This window comes from Brassica oleracea, chromosome C1 (assembly GCF_000695525.1).
Source record: "Brassica oleracea var. oleracea cultivar TO1000 chromosome C1, BOL, whole genome shotgun sequence".
Taxonomy (NCBI): domain Eukaryota; kingdom Viridiplantae; phylum Streptophyta; class Magnoliopsida; order Brassicales; family Brassicaceae; genus Brassica; species Brassica oleracea.
This window is the reverse complement of record NC_027748.1, coordinates 8,061,388-8,076,843: the sequence shown is the minus strand read 5'-3', so window position 1 is coordinate 8,076,843 and position 15,456 is coordinate 8,061,388. Positions and strand designations below refer to the sequence as shown.

At 35.9% G+C, this 15,456-nt stretch overlaps 3 protein-coding genes across 5 annotated transcripts; 1 reads left to right on the top strand and 2 right to left on the bottom strand.

Annotated features, from left to right (window-relative positions):
- Positions 1-684: 684 nt before the first annotated feature.
- On the bottom strand, positions 685-4,514 carry LOC106305888 (potassium transporter 9). 3 transcript variants are annotated; one of them, XM_013742314.1, is made up of 9 exons: positions 4,291-4,514; positions 3,883-4,194; positions 3,570-3,798; positions 3,257-3,502; positions 3,126-3,176; positions 2,507-2,935; positions 2,173-2,427; positions 1,399-1,921; positions 685-1,329 (listed from the first exon to the last, which is right to left on the bottom strand). In XM_013742314.1, exons 2-9 carry the CDS (start codon positions 4,027-4,029, stop codon positions 756-758), a joined length of 2,454 nt encoding a protein of 817 aa, XP_013597768.1. In that variant the 5' UTR covers positions 4,030-4,194; positions 4,291-4,514; the 3' UTR covers positions 685-755. The 3 variants fall into 3 exon arrangements, with proteins under 3 accessions (XP_013597768.1, XP_013597777.1, XP_013597761.1); XM_013742323.1 differs by having other exon boundaries at positions 3,883-4,118; XM_013742307.1 differs by lacking the exon at positions 4,291-4,514 and having other exon boundaries at positions 3,883-4,270.
- A 5,022-nt stretch (positions 4,515-9,536) lies between these two features.
- LOC106305974 lies at positions 9,537-10,530 on the bottom strand. Its single transcript, XM_013742419.1, has one exon. The coding sequence runs from the start codon at positions 10,431-10,433 to the stop codon at positions 9,537-9,539; it is 897 nt and encodes a 298-aa protein (XP_013597873.1). The 5' UTR covers positions 10,434-10,530.
- Positions 10,531-11,254: 724 nt separating this feature from the next.
- Positions 11,255-13,557, top strand: LOC106305921 (pentatricopeptide repeat-containing protein At4g19890). The gene has a single exon (XM_013742354.1). It carries the CDS (start codon positions 11,299-11,301, stop codon positions 13,396-13,398), a length of 2,100 nt encoding a protein of 699 aa, XP_013597808.1. The 5' UTR covers positions 11,255-11,298; the 3' UTR covers positions 13,399-13,557.
- Positions 13,558-15,456: the final 1,899 nt, after the last annotated feature.

The window sequence follows — 15,456 nt, the reverse complement described above, 5'->3', positions numbered from 1 at the left end:
ATTGTGTCTAAGCTTAAGGTTGATAGTTTGATTGATCGTTTGTCATCCTTAGTTCGAAACTTGATCACCCAAGGTCTAATCCCTATGCCCATGAGTTCTCTTTTCCCTTAGTCAAGAAAGTATCATTCTGTAATTGCTTTCTAGTATTAGTAGTAGTTTAAAACTCATCTAAATCATTGGTTGCACTTAGATTAAGTGTGTACTTGCATTCTCGGTGCTTTGATATCCCTCAGAACTGGTTCGACAATCATTTATACTACAACATTTGTCTTACGAGCCTTGAAAACTCCTAATATCAATAACCCACGGATTATCAATCCTTATTTCATATCTTTTGTTACCGATTTTTGCCTCTCGGGTGGGATCCACGCGTTAAAACCCCCTTATATTTTATGTTTCCGGCTCTCTAAATAACTATTTTTTAAATTTATAATTTATCAAATATTAATATATATTTCATAGAATTTGTATCAATAAAGTTACTCTTTCTCATTGAATATAAAAGGTTGCATCAACATCAGTATGGCCTCATTTATAGAATTTCACACCAAGTATGACCAGATCTCTTTATAATGGTTGTTTCTTGGCATTGCGTCAAGACTTTTAATACATGTAACAGATTCAAATTGATAGAGAAAGTTTATGTGATCAAGGCCAGTAATAACAGATTCTGTTGTATAACTATAACCTTTAAATTGGTATCCTTTGATTCCATTTTATCTGAAACTGTCTTACAAAAAAATAAGAGAACAAAACTAAACATAAAAGACTTGTCCAACGTTCAAAAGGGTTTCATGAGGAACATGTAAGATAACACTATTCTCTCTACAAACCTTAGCAAGAAACGCATAAACATAATCAATCGCAATCTTTTTGGGAAGCCCTGCTCCACTTCTTGCTTTCACCACAGTGTTTCCCATTATATGAACAACCCCTGACTCTTTACAAGTCTTCAAAAACTCCAACTCATCCTCCTCTTCTTCTTCTATAGTGTTGCTATGCCTGAAACTCATCCTGCTATGCGGCGAATCAACGGGAACTATGGTGTCTAAAGTCGATACCGTGTAGTCCACCATCGATGAGAACATATCCATGTTGTTGTTTTCATTGTTCTCATTGTTGTTGTTGCTGTTGTGGTTGTTGTTGTTGTTGATATGGACTAATGCATCTGTGGCGTCTTGTGTTTGGTTGACTGAGTATGCGCTGCTGTACGTGCTTGAGTTTGCACCTGGCTCCATCATTGTTTCGATATGGACGAATGATAAGAGCTTATTGAACAGTTTGGTTTCGAAATCATCGTCTTTCCTATGCAGATCTTTGTAACCATACCTATTAAAACAGTTTATTAAAACTCTTGTCTAAAGAACAGAGAAGATTAAAGGACTACTAGGATAGTACCTAGCTACGCAACGGAACATTCTGAATGTCTTTGGTCCGATTCTCTTGACAAGAAACCTCTCTTCTTCAGGGACGGTGTAAACAGGAAGGTACTTGACGCAGACAAAGACTACAACCGAGTGAATCGCAGGCAAGTTAGTGATGAAATGAGAGAAGATGTGAGGGACACCTCTAGCTAACTCCGTGTAGACTAATCCTATCCCAGGGACACGGACAAGACCGAGGCTAGGACCAAGACCAAGTATCCAACTCATTGAAACTTTACTGTGAACTTCAAACTCATACTTCTTGACCGTTGCATAATGCCAAACAGACATTACAAGAAGAGAGATGGCTGCTATGATGAGTGGAACCCATCCTCCTTCAATAAACTTAAAGATCACTGCCGAGAAGTAAGAAAGCTCCACTACCAGTGAGAGGACGGCGAATATAAGGACAAGGCTCCAGTGGCACCTCCACACAAGGAGCATGATCAGCACCATCAGCAACGTGGTCATAAGCATCACCAGCACAACAGCAGTTCCTAATAAGACCAAACAGATGAACATACAGTTTCAGTTTTGTTAGGAATGCTACCAAAATGTTAACATCTTTTTTCTTTTTTTAATACAAGGAAGTTCGGGCCGAAGCCCGTAAACCCCCAAGGCCCGAAACCAATGTAATATTAGTTTTGTTTCAGCGGTCAATCGAACTGAAGACCTCAGACACAATGTTCAGAGTCCTTTCCAGTTGAGTTAGTGACCTCTGGTAAAATGTTAACCACTACAACCTTACCGTATGCATTTCCGATTTGGCTCTGATTCTTGAAACTAGCGGTGACGGCGATGCAGCCAATCATCAGTATCCAGTTAATATCGGGGCAATAGATCTGACCAAAGAACTTCTTAGAAGTGTGAACAATCTTAACACGTGGAAAACAACCATGAGACACAGCCTGCTTGACTATAGAATAAGTCCCTGAGATTGTAGCTTGGCTCCCAACGATTGCAGCTCCTGTCGCCGCTATAAACATAGGCCAATACACAGTATCTGTAGACATTTCAAAACCAAAAGAGAGTTTTTGAGTGTTCTGTAAAAAATCTAAAAAGATCATGCACAAAGGACAGACCAGGGATAGATGCATAGAAAGCATCTTGGTAATGATCTTTGTTGTTCACAAGATATGCAGCTTGTCCACAGTATGCTAGAAGAAGACAAGGGAAGACGAAAAATGTGAAAGCGAGCTGTATCGCTAGTAACGGGAAGAAAGCAATGTCTGCGTATAGTGCCTCTGTGCCTGTAATGCTGAGGAGAATGCCACCGAGAGAGATCCAACCATCACGTCCTCGTCTTTTGAAGTACAAGTAGATGTATGTTGGTGAAAACGCTTTTAAAACGCTTGTGTCGTGTTTGCATATGTTGTATATACCAGTGGCTCCGATGAAGAGGAACCAAATGAAGACGATAGGTGCAAAGAGCCAGCCTACTTTGTGTGTACCGTAGTGTTGCATACTGAATAGTCCTATTAAGATGACGATAGCCACAAGGACAACGATGTCTGCAAAAAAAAAAAAAAGGAACATAGCAAGTGAGTTAAGACTAAACCGGTCTGAAACTTGAGTTGACATAAGCAATGCGCAAAAAATCGATAATTTGCAGAGGATTACCGACTAGGTGGATTATTGGCTAAGAGTTAAACGAATTATTGATTTATTTTATATATTTTATATTTATATAAGATATTTTACCGCTGCTCATCTTTGGATTGTTGACTTTGATCCCACCAGTAGCTGAAAGAACTGTAATAAAAAAAAAAGGTTTTGCAAGTTAAAAAGTTTCGGTTAAGCTGAAGAAAGAAAGATGAAGAAGGTGGTTTTACCGGAGATGGCAGGGGTTAAGATACCATCACCAATGGTCATACAAGTCCCGAGAAGAACAATGACAAGAAGAGCTCTCTTCCTCCAATGTTTACCCTCTAACCACTTCTTTGTTTTAGCAGAGAAAGACCCTTCAGGGAGTAGAGTTCGACTATAAGTAGTGAGATTCTCATCGCTGCGCTGGTGATTCGGGATTAGACTCACTTTAGCATGTCTACAAAGTAACGAGTATATAGCTAAAGTCCCACCTGCAGACAAACATTAACTATAAACTAAACCGGTTTTGGTTAAAACAAGGTTAGTTTAAGCTTTTACCTTGACCATTGTCATTAGCTTTGCAGACAATGAAGACATACTTGATGAGAGGAACAAGCAAAAGAGAGTAAATGATCAAAGAAAGAGCTCCGATTACATCTTCACTATCTTCAATCCCATCAGGGAATGTATTGTAGAACACATACAGTGGTGAAGTCCCTAAATCTCCGTAAACTATGCCTAGACTTTGGAATGATAGTCTCAGTAGCATCAACATCGACAACTTGTTCTATAAAAAAACGCAAATTTGTTTTTTTTTTCTTTAACTAAACTTTCTTCATTTCTCAAAGTCTATATATGTGAAAGTATTGACCTTATCTCTGTGCGTGGTGTTGAGCTTAGTAGCTTCTTCATCCATGGGTTGATCAAGCTTCTGCTCTAGTTCCCACATAGCTCCTACATGTCTTTCTTCTATCGTGTTCTCTCCTTCTGGAACAGATGTTTCTACCCTTTCCGCCATATTTTTTTTTTGGTGATATGGAAAACAACAACAGAGCTTGTCCTAAATTGATTCAAGCCCTGATTCTTCAGATCAAACCGGTCGGAGACCTATAAAATCGATGATCATGCGGAGGAATTGAGATGAGACCAAAGTTGAAACCTCTTGTTCTGTTTTTTCTTTTTTCTGAGTATAAGAAGCGACTTTGAGTTTATTACAGAGTAATTAAATAAGAAAACAGAATCAGTCAATCATATGATAATACGAAAAAAATAAATATACCAAAGAGGAATCTTTTTTAACAACTATGATGATTACGCGAACAGAACACGGTTTGAAAGAAAGATGTTTTTTTTTTCTTCTTTGTTTCGGATATTAACAGAGAGTGACCAAAGAGAGAAAGAAGAGGAGAAGAGAGAGATGAAGACAAAGATTGAATGATGAAACTTTATAAGTTTATGAAAACGCTGACAAAACTCAAGTCTTGTGGCAGAGAGAGACACGGGCAGTTAAACTCTCTTTCTTTCTCTCTCTCTTTTTGGTTTATTTTCTGTTTTGGTATATGTACTTTTTCTTTCCTTTTCAATTGTTGGCCTATACTTCAGTTTCAGATTTTGATTGTGAATTTGTGATATATCCAACTTTGATAAAACACAAACAAGGAAGAAAATATAGAGGAGACTACAAATTAAATTAAAATTTTATTCTCATGTTTATTGTCAAACAATCATAATTTATTTGACACCGGATGGATATGTTTTTATTTAATTTTGTCTTGCTTTCATTTTCTCAAGGCAGGCCCGCACAACTTTTTGAATCATATACCAGGAAACCCTTTTGGTGAGAATATATATGCCAAAAAAATATTACATGATCAGATTCACAATTGTTAGGAATACAAATATTTTCTACTTTATTATGCCATGTAATGATGTAAAATATATATATTCTGAATATCATGTTACCTGACTATTCAATAATTTTGATTTAAAAAAAATCATTTCACACTCTACCTACAATTATTCAATAATGTTGTAAGGTGTTTTGATTAATACCAAGTAAACTAGTTTATTGAAAGTTGACTTTCCGTCCTACCTAATTCAGTGGATATATATATATTGTATGACCATGGTAGATTTTTGTTTTAATTAGTTACTTGTTTAACCATAAGTTTTAAAAAAGAGCAAGGCTAAAGACTCATAATAGTTATGTAGCCTATATTGATTATATATTTATCATGGAAGACGTGAATATATGTTAAATTATACCTAGATCTATATGCATTTCTCCACAAAGATAGAACGTGCATGAGATTACGCACATATATATATATATCATATTTTATGTGAAACTCGCAGATATAATAAGATTAATTTTATCAGTTTGGATTTTATATGTAGTATGTATTAGTATTAATTTAGCAACCGTCTGTCGAAGACCCACGTTAAAGAAACTGTCACCTTGATCGGATCTGCTAATAATTTCTCTTCCTTTTATAAAAACTGATAAAATTAAACATCCCTTCCGACGGGGCGCTGGACCCCTTACGGAGGATAGTTGGGAATGTGGCTGCCCAGATACCAGAGTTATCAAAAAAAAAAAAAAAACTGATAAAATTAACAGTAGTACGTACAATATCTCCTTGCTCTTCATATGACACAATTATAATCGAGAAGAGACCAAGTATATATTTCTATTGTTTATAAAAAAATAGTTATTTCTATTGATTGAGCAAGTGTTCATGGATTGTGACGTACTTAGTGGATGGCCAAAGATTAGTTATTGGTGCAATGTTATGAATTTAATAAAAATGAATATTGTAAAGCGAATCTACATATTCGTTTTCAAAAAAAAAATCTATAATTAAATATAATTAAATTAGTATATTATAAGTATGAAGCATCTCAATTATTGTAAGTTTATTTTAAGGTTTTGATATGAAAATGTATAGCTTTTCAGTTTTCATAGATCAATAGTAATATGTAAAGATGTCAGGGTACTAATTAAGTGGTATGATAAAATCAGTGCCGGCTCCATGTTGCCATGGATCCATGATTTTGTAATTAGTATGATAAAATCAGTGCCGGCTCCGTGTTGCCATGGATCCATGATTTTGTGTTTTTTTAAGGTCTATTTCAATCTATTTAATTATCAAAATAGATTCACAATTAAGTAAATCTAATTTACTTATTAAAAGACAAAACAATAAGAATTTGGTACTCTCATCGCTAGTTTTGGGATATTTTTTTCTAATTGTTTCAGGTTTTAGAGTTCAAGTTAAAAAAAATACAGTGAAAAAAAAATATAAAGAATATTTTTAAAATGATTCATATTCTGTGTTTCGTCCAAAAAAATTATATTGGTTAAGACGGCACCTGATAAAATGTGAAATCAAATCATTCTATCTGGTATAACAATCGTGAAGCTTACGTATACCATTTTCATGTATGGCGCATCCTATATTAATATAAACTCTGAAAAGAACACATATCTATGTATGTTACAAAAAAAAAACACATATCTATGTATTTTCAAAACATATAGCTTCTGTGCACGCACGTACGTGTGACTAAAATATGCGAGCCTCAAATTTTGTATGTTAGCATTGAAAGAAAGCAAGGTAAATAATTTCCTCCGATAGAGTTTTTTCTTCTTCTGGGTATTATTAATTTTATTAACGGGAAAATAATAGTCTTAACCGAATTTGGAAATGTCGGCTTCTCTCTTGTTAGAGAGAGAGTTTTCTCTCGAACTCTATTCTTCTTATCTCCTTCGTATCTTTCAGAAAAGGAGAATTTGCCGGCAGTTTTTTTGTTTCGATCACCGATCTCTTCCGGTTTATAGCTCCCATTCGGGAAGTGGTGGTTCTTTCAACGTTGTCTTCGCCGGCTTTTGTCTCCGGAAAGAGATGATTCCATTACATCTTCTTCGCCGGCTTTTCACCGGGGTTTTTTCCGGTTTAGTTTGATCACCGTTTCTGCTCTCACCTTGCTCAATTGACTCTCGTTCTAATCCCCCGAATCATTCCTCTCCTTGCCATTATGAAGATAGGAGTTCTCTTAGATCGACCGAAGACGATGGCTTTCCTGAAGCGGTGATCCGGTTGCGTTTTGGCTGTCCGTGAAGACTGCTCTGTTGGTCGTTCACCGATCTCTTTCCGCTTCGGCGGAGCTCCGACGTGACTCCTTCCAGAGGAAGTAGAGGCTCTTTGGCTTGACGCGTGTTTCAGATTCGTGTGTTGAACGTACACGTGGTGGTAAGTGTCGTCTTACTTCTCCTACGGTTTTCTTCTAGTGGACTGAAGGTCCATAAAGTTTTGTAAATGTGGTATGTTGTTTTGGACTTTAGTTTTTGTTTTGTGTTGGGCTCGATCCTTGTTGGGTTTTGACCCATTAATAAAAATATCCAATGGAAAAAAAAACTGAATTTGGAAATACTGCGAATAATTTGACTCCAAAAGCCAAAGAAAATTTATAAAAAGTGAAAAAGAAATTGAGTATTTTTGTACTTTCAATTTCACTGTCTTACCGGAAACAACAACCAATGATGCATCACAGGTGATTAACAGAAAATATTATTCTATCACGTCAATTTTCATTTTTGTATTACGTTGGAATATTTTGATCGTACTGGAAAAGAAATTTAGGAACATGATTATTGGAGGGTTTTTAGAGTGAGATTTTTAGCAGAATATAAGAATCTGTATCTTAATTTCTAATTAAAAAAGTTAAGAACCGGCTTTTAAAACTCTTATTTAAGAATCGGTTCTTAGTTTTTTATTTAAAAGTTAAGAAACAGATTCTTATATTTCGCTAAGAAGTACCTCTGAAAATTTCTCGATAATCAACGTCTACTTAAAATAATGGACAAAAGGAAAAACTAAAAACCGTCAATCAGCCCATAGTATGAGTCATGATGACAGGTGACGCATACTCCACTTAAGATCCATTTCTGTGAATAAATGGCTACCAGATTATGTGATTGGGACAAAAGTCTATAGAGAATACATACCATACCATCCATATGTATTTTGACCAAATAATTAGTAGTACAACCAACTTAACTATGCAAATAGATTCAATGTGATCCCAATAATTTGCAGGCCATATTCAATTTAGATTATGGCAGTAAAGGGTCTTTTTACTATTTTAAAATGATTGTACTAGTAAACCGAAACTTTTTTTTCCATTGTTACTTCGGTGTGGATAAAAAAAGACTTGGTTCATTCGTTGCTTACCAAACAAAATCGGAAACCAACAAAACCAAACTTAAACCTATATGGTTATGCTAAGTACCTAACCAAAACCAATTGGTCACTCCTTTACTGCCCCCTTTACAACAATATTACATCCACTTATAAAGAAGGCTCTCTTTGAAACCACAATATCTGGTTATATATTGTGGCCAAATTACAAACTGTAGTAAGAACCATACTGCTGCAGGTTCCTCTGTTATTCATAGGCAGTTCCATTAATTAATCATAAAATCATTTTTCAAAAACACTCAATAACTTCAAATATAGAATATCACTACTCAATCATATTTTTATCTGTACATATAGGTCTTTACAATTATGTATTACATTTTATGATTTTTAAATATTTTGTTGTTTACCATTTTAATCTTAAAAAATTTATATCTCATAAATATTTCAAATTTGTTTTCATTAATTTAAGTTTTACACTTAAAATTAAATTAAAACCTTAAAATAAGACTTAAAATATTTTAAAACTAGAATCATACAACAACAATATTACAAAAAACACTTAACAAATGCACTAATTGATTATATATGAGAATATTACATAAATATTTTTACAGAATAATGTGATATTTTACTCATAATTTAGTATTTAGCTATGTATTTTATGTAAAATTTTATATTTTATGTAACTTTTTACTAACTAATATTGACGTAGTATTTTTATATATGTGCTAATTATTTATAAAGTTTTTAAGATCTAAATTAATTATGATAAATAGAAGGACCAAACTATAAAATATAGTATTTTTGAAGTTTAGTTTGAAGCTTTACTTTTACGAAAAAACATTTTAAACGTCAAACATATGAAATTTTGCAAATTTTAAAATAGAGTGTTTTTGAAGATGTTGTAAGTTCTAACATCGGACAACAAAAACAAGCCAGATATCGAAATGCAGTTTACCGTTAATCCATTTGTGCTTCAAACAAATCTAACGAGGACCATTCATATAGGGAATTTCATATCAGTAACCTCAAGATCGAAACTATATAAAATATATACATTTTCATCCTGAAACTAGTAAGATCTATTGAACAAAAGACTAAAGGGTCTTGAGCCATTCATGCTAGATTTGATTCAGACCCATTTTGTTTTCTTATACAAATTCCGCAGTTAATTCTAACTGTTATGCATCAAAAATAATCTTATATACAAGTAACATAAACTCTGTAAAAAACAAGGAAGCACACTCTGTGGACAAAACTACAAACATACAAGACATTTATTATAAACTGCAAAAAAATGAAACTTTATTTAGCAGTTGTGTCAAATATCAAAGTGCTCCATTTGAATGCTGCTCTTAAGAGGCACGTATTCACCAAGATACCCACCAAGATGATCATGCAACGCAGACTTATCAATCTCCTGATGATGAAAGCTCTTGCAAACATAGTAAAACACACTCTGCACAAGCAGCCCAACAAGATTCACTACCACAAGAACACCAACCAAGAACCCACCAGCGACTATCCTAGCGAAGACTCCGTGATCCTCTCCGCCACGAACCACCACCTTACCGAAAACTTCAGAAACGAATCCACAGAGAGCGAGATAGATGAAAACCACCGCACAAGCCATAAAGGTCTTCCCTTTTAGCAAGTCGTAGCTCTTCTTCATGGCGGCGAAACCGTAAACCGGCTCAAGAACAGAGACCACGCTGGCTAAATGCCACAGAGCCGTCATGTAAACGTGAACTCCCAAGAAGAGAACGGAGATTACTAGCGACGAGAAGAAAGCTAAGCCCAAGAAGATCAAGAACACGGTGTAGTAAGTGAGCATCAAGAGACAAACCCAGATGAAAGTGACGAAGAGTGGATTCAGGACGAGGGGGATAGCTGAGATCGTTGAGGTGAAAGAAACGGGCTTCGAAGTGTAGAGAGAGGCGACGGTGAAGACGACGGCGGCGGTGGAGAGGAGAGAGAAGGCGAAGAGGAAGGCGAGGTAGCAGAAGTTGAAGACGACGACGAAGAAAGTCCATTGGTTGAGCTGAGCTACGATGGGTTGTGTGAAGAGGGAATGTGCGAGGATGGCGAAGGAGAGAGGGAATATTAGGGTTAGGGTTACGAGGCCGAAGGTTTTGGGGGAGTATTTGGGGATTGACGTTGATTCACGTAGGATACCTTTGATGCTGAGGTGTTGAAGCTCTTCAGGGGCAAGATCCATGGCGGATATGGGGAGTTTCAGAGATCGAGAAGGAATGGAGATTGAAGAAAGAGATGGGTTTTACTGTGTTTTGACGATTTGATCGAGTCTTGAGAGCTCTTTGGATTCAACACAGAAGAAAGAAACTATCAAGAAAGGAGGATGAAGAAGGTGGCATGCTTTTATAAAGCTTCATATTTCTCACTTGGGAAGGACGAATTCTTAATTTTGAAAAAAAAGTTACTACGTACTATACAAACTCGAGAACAGAATTAAGAAATGGTAAAGCAGATAGGAAATTTGATTTAATAATACAATCTTTAAATTTTTTTTTGTTAACATCTTTTAAAACTAATCTGTATTTTTTTCAAACAAATACTTTTGCAAAAAATTTAAAATCACTAAAATATCTTAAACATATTAATTATTTTATAATATAATTATTTTTTTGATGAATTAAAATTAGAGTTCAAGGCTTATAGATTTTAACTATAAAAATATAATAGAAAAATGTAAATCAAAATTTAAAATTTTCAATTGAAAATAACAAAACTACCCTTTTTAAATGGAATAAAAATATTTTTGCTGATGTATGTTGAGAAAACTAGTATTTAGCAAAAAAATTTGTTGCTAAAGTATCTTGAATTTATAGCATCGAATTTGTTGTCAAAAAAATAATAATATAGCATCGAATTTAACCAAGAAATAGATTTAACACAAAAAAAAAAAGTTGACAAAGAAAAAAGATTTAACCGAATTAAATTGAAACAGAGACCGGAACCGAACAAAGTGGCTATATAAAAATATTTAATTTTTTTCAAAGAACATACACAAGTCTCTCTCTCTCTCTAGACTCTATGCAAGAGTTCGTAGAAGAAGAGCTTCGATGGCATCTCTTCTCGCTAAGTCGAATCGATTCCTCACTAGACCTACTGAGATACCCAACTCTCTCTGTTCCCTTTCCTTTTTCAGACTGATCTCTTCCAACAACGAACCTGATGATTTCCCGCCTCCTTCTCCATCATCTCCACCTTCTCAATCTCTCGTTAAATCAATCTGCTCACTGGTCTGTCACACCTACCTCCGTCAAACCCACGTCACACTATCCCCTCACCGCATCAACCTCGACCTCGACGCCAACTCTCTCACCCACGAGCAGGCAATCACCGTCGTGGCCTCCCTCGCGAGCGAAGCTGGCTCGATGGTGGCTCTCTGCTTCTTCCACTGGTCACTGGGTTTCGAAAAGTTCCGACATTTCATGAGACTGTACCTCGTAACCGCCGATTCGTTGATCGCCAACGGAAACTTGGAGAAAGCTCATGAGGTGATGAGGTGTATGCTGAGGAATTTCTCCGAGATCGGGAGGTTGAGCGAGGCCGTTGGAATGGTTATGGATATGCAGAATCAAGGGCTGTCTCCAAGCGCGATAACACTGAACTGCGTTCTCGAGATTGCGGTTGAGTCGGGGTTGATTGAGTATGCGGAGAACGTGTTCGACGAAATGTCTGTGAGAGGAGTTCGTCCTGATTCTAATTCTTTTAAGCTGATGGTTATTGGTTGTTTTAGAGATGGTAAGATTCTAGAAGCTGATAGGTGGCTTAACGGGATGATACAAAGAGGGTTTGTTCCTGATAACGCCACGTGTACTTTGATTATTAGTGCATTGTGTGAGAATGGGTTAGTGAACAGAGCGATATGGTATTTTCGTAAGATGGTTGATTTGGGTTTGAAGCCAAACTTGATCAATTTCACGTCTTTGATTGATGGGTTATGCAAGAAGGGTAGTATTAAGCAGGCTTTTGAGATGTTGGAGGAGATGGTTAGAGTTGGTTGGAAGCCGAATGTGTATACACACACGGCTTTGATTGATGGGTTATGTAAAAGGGGATGGACTGAGAGAGCGTTTAGGCTGTTCCTGAAACTCGTTCGTAGTGATTGTTACAAGCCTAATGTGCATACTTATACTTCGATGATTGGTGGGTATTGCAAAGAAGATAAGTTGAACCGTGCTGAGATGTTGTTTAGCAGAATGAAAGAGCAAGGTTTGTTACCTAACGTGAATACGTATACAACGCTCATTGATGGTCATTGTAAAGCTGGGAACTTTGATAGAGCGTACGAGTTGATGAATTTGATGGGTGATGAAGGTTTTAGTCCGAATATTTATACCTATAACGCTGTTGTAGACAGTCTCTGTAAGAAATCAAGAGCATCCGAAGCTTATGAGTTGCTGAATAAAGCGTTTTCTTGTGGACTAGAGGCTGATGGAGTTACCTACACTATTCTTATTCAAGAACAGTGTAAGCAGAATGACATCAAGCAAGCTCTTGCGTTCTTCTGTCGGATGAATAAGACTGGTTTTGAAGCTGATATGCGTCTGAACAACATATTGATAGCTGCATTTTGTAGGCAAAAGAAGATGAAGGAAAGTGAGAAGCTTTTTGGGTATGTGGTGAGTCTTGGCTTGGTTCCAACGAAGGAGACTTATACATCCATGATTAGCGGGTATTGTAAGGAAGGTGACATTGATCTAGCTTTGAAATATTTTCATAACATGAAGAGACATGGTTGCGTTCCCGATAGCTTCACTTATGGTTCATTAATAAGCGGTCTCTGCAAGAAGTCTATGGTTGATGAAGCTTGTAAGCTTTATGAAGCAATGATTGACAAAGGCTTATCTCCTTCTGAGGTGACTCGGGTAACATTAGCTTATGAGTACTGTAAGAGGAACGATTCGGCCAATGCAATGATGCTTTTGGAGCCTTTAGATAAGAAGCTTTGGATTAGAACGGTTAGGACACTGATTAGGAAGTTGTGTAGCGAGAAGAAAGTTGGAGTTGCAGCTCTGTTCTATCAGAAACTGTTGGAGAAAGATGGTAGCCCTGATCGTGTTACTTTAGCTGCTTTCACTACGGCTTGCTCCGAGTCTGGTAAAAACAACCTTGTTACTGATTTGACTGAGAGAGTCTCCAGAGGAGTAGGTTAGAAAGTGCTTATTCTATCTCACATCAGTTGCTTTTGAGCTCTCTCTGTTTGAAGAGCAAAGATACACAATGTTGTACCATTTTTAGTGATGTAAAAGTAGAATAGTTATATGACCAGAAGGAAATGAGTTTTCTCAACTTTGAACAGAGACCTGACAAGCTGAGCCTAGTAAGTTAAAAATATGTGATTTTTTTTTCAATTTTGTTTTGGTCTCCGGAATATCCAAAATGAGGTGCTTCAATTAGTGGGCTTGACAAAGAAAACCAGATTTAATTAATAGGTGAAAGACCGACAAAGATAACCAGATTTAATTAAAAGATGAAAGAACCGACATAGACAACCGGATTTAATAGATGAAAGAACCGACATAGACAACCGGATTTAATAGATGAAAGAACCGACATAGACAACCGGATTTAATAGATGAAAGAACCAATGTATAAACCCCAAATTACACCCAGATCCTGACCATCTTATTCGTGCTAAAAGTTGTTTGGTTCTTCTTTATAGGCAGTTAAGCAAGTGTATGAAGCACACTAGGTAGATGCTAAGAGAATCTTAGGAAACATCGGCGGTAAACACTTTTGACTCCCGTTTGATTGTGACACTCATAAGTTTTGACGAGATAATTTGATTTCATTACTCTGCGTTGAAACCAAGAGAAGTGACCAGTGCCGGTCCACTTAATCTGTGGGCCATAAGCTCAAAGAAAATTTTGGGCCGGACAATAAGAACATTTAAAAAATATAAAGAATTGTGAAGGGAAGGGGCTCGAACTCCTTACATTAAGACAATATTTCTACTTCTCAGCCATTATGCTATAGAAAACCTTTAAAAAATAAAAGACCGGTTTAATTTATATATTATTTAGGGTCGGAAGCCCCAGCTTCTAGTGCTTCCTATCAGGGCCGCTACTGTGACACAAACTCGTTGAAACATTGATGCATGTTTATGTGGTTCACTTCCAAGTGCAACAAGAAACTGTTAAGTGAGTATCTGAATCTGTTTAACTATACGAAAGACAAGTTCCAAGTCCCCGGTGTGAATAGCACTGTGAACATGAATGTACATCAAGCAGCATTACTATGTAAGTCATCCTTCGATCAACCTTTTTGGGATTATCCCTTATGGACCAAACATCGATTACTCTTCACGTCATGATCGACACAGATCATATGAAATGTCTCATAAAAGATCAAAATATTTCACACTTGAGTTGAGTTCTATTTTCAGAAAGTTAGAACCTAGAACCATCTTTACCAAATTAAGTTTGAGTCCTTAACATTCTAAGTGATGTTGAGTGCTACTTTGTTATACCAAACATACATATGTCACTATTAATTTGTGACAATATATTGTTATTAAAATGGAAATTCAACAATATTATGAAAAAATTCGATACATAATATAATTTTTACACATGTAGAAATGTTTCCGAGTGCTAATCCCTAAAATGTGAATCTTAACCCTAAAATACATAACCTAAACCCCAAAATACATAACCTAAACCCTAACTCTTAACAATATTTTTTACTGATTCCTTTAGTATATTCCAGATTTGATGATAAGATTTTACACAAAGAAAATGAAAAATATGATGATAAAATTTGATTTCTGTGGTATACTCAAAAATTTGCTAGAAGTGGGTTTTTATTTAACATGCTAACTCGATTTTGGGTAACAATATGTTAGTTTAATTTTTTAATTAATATGCACAATTTTAGAATGTTTACAAAACATGGTTTCGGAAAATATACCAAGAAATTCTATCATCAATATACAACTTTAGGATTGTTTCTAAACAATATTTTGAATTTTTTTTAATATTGCTTTCTATGAACTTCCTTAATGTATGATGAATCCCTTATAGATGATGAATATCCTAAATACCAGGTCTATAGTAATGAGGAACATATTCCACTGACTGTTGCTGAAAATGGAGAAAGACGTAAACTTGATCAGGTTGCAGATACATCCATCCACGAATCTCTCCAAGACCTTGATGAAAGAATGAAGAAGAGACACTACCAAGGTCGAAGTCTTATCTTGATTTCGGGTG

Bases quoted from the DNA above. Each gene is read 5' to 3' on its own strand.
- LOC106305921 (XM_013742354.1), top strand. From the start codon at position 11,299: ATGGCATCTCTTCTCGCTAAGTCGAATCGATTCCTCACTAGACCTACT.
- LOC106305974 (XM_013742419.1), bottom strand. From the start codon at position 10,433: ATGGATCTTGCCCCTGAAGAGCTTCAACACCTCAGCATCAAAGGTATC.
- LOC106305888 (XM_013742314.1), bottom strand. From the start codon at position 4,029: ATGGCGGAAAGGGTAGAAACATCTGTTCCAGAAGGAGAGAACACGATA. The intron at 3,799-3,882 runs GTCAATACTTTC...GTTTTTTTATAG, and splicing joins ACACCACGCACAGAGATAAG to AACAAGTTGTCGATGTTGAT. The intron at 3,503-3,569 runs GTAAAAGCTTAA...GTTTGTCTGCAG, and splicing joins AGCTAATGACAATGGTCAAG to GTGGGACTTTAGCTATATAC.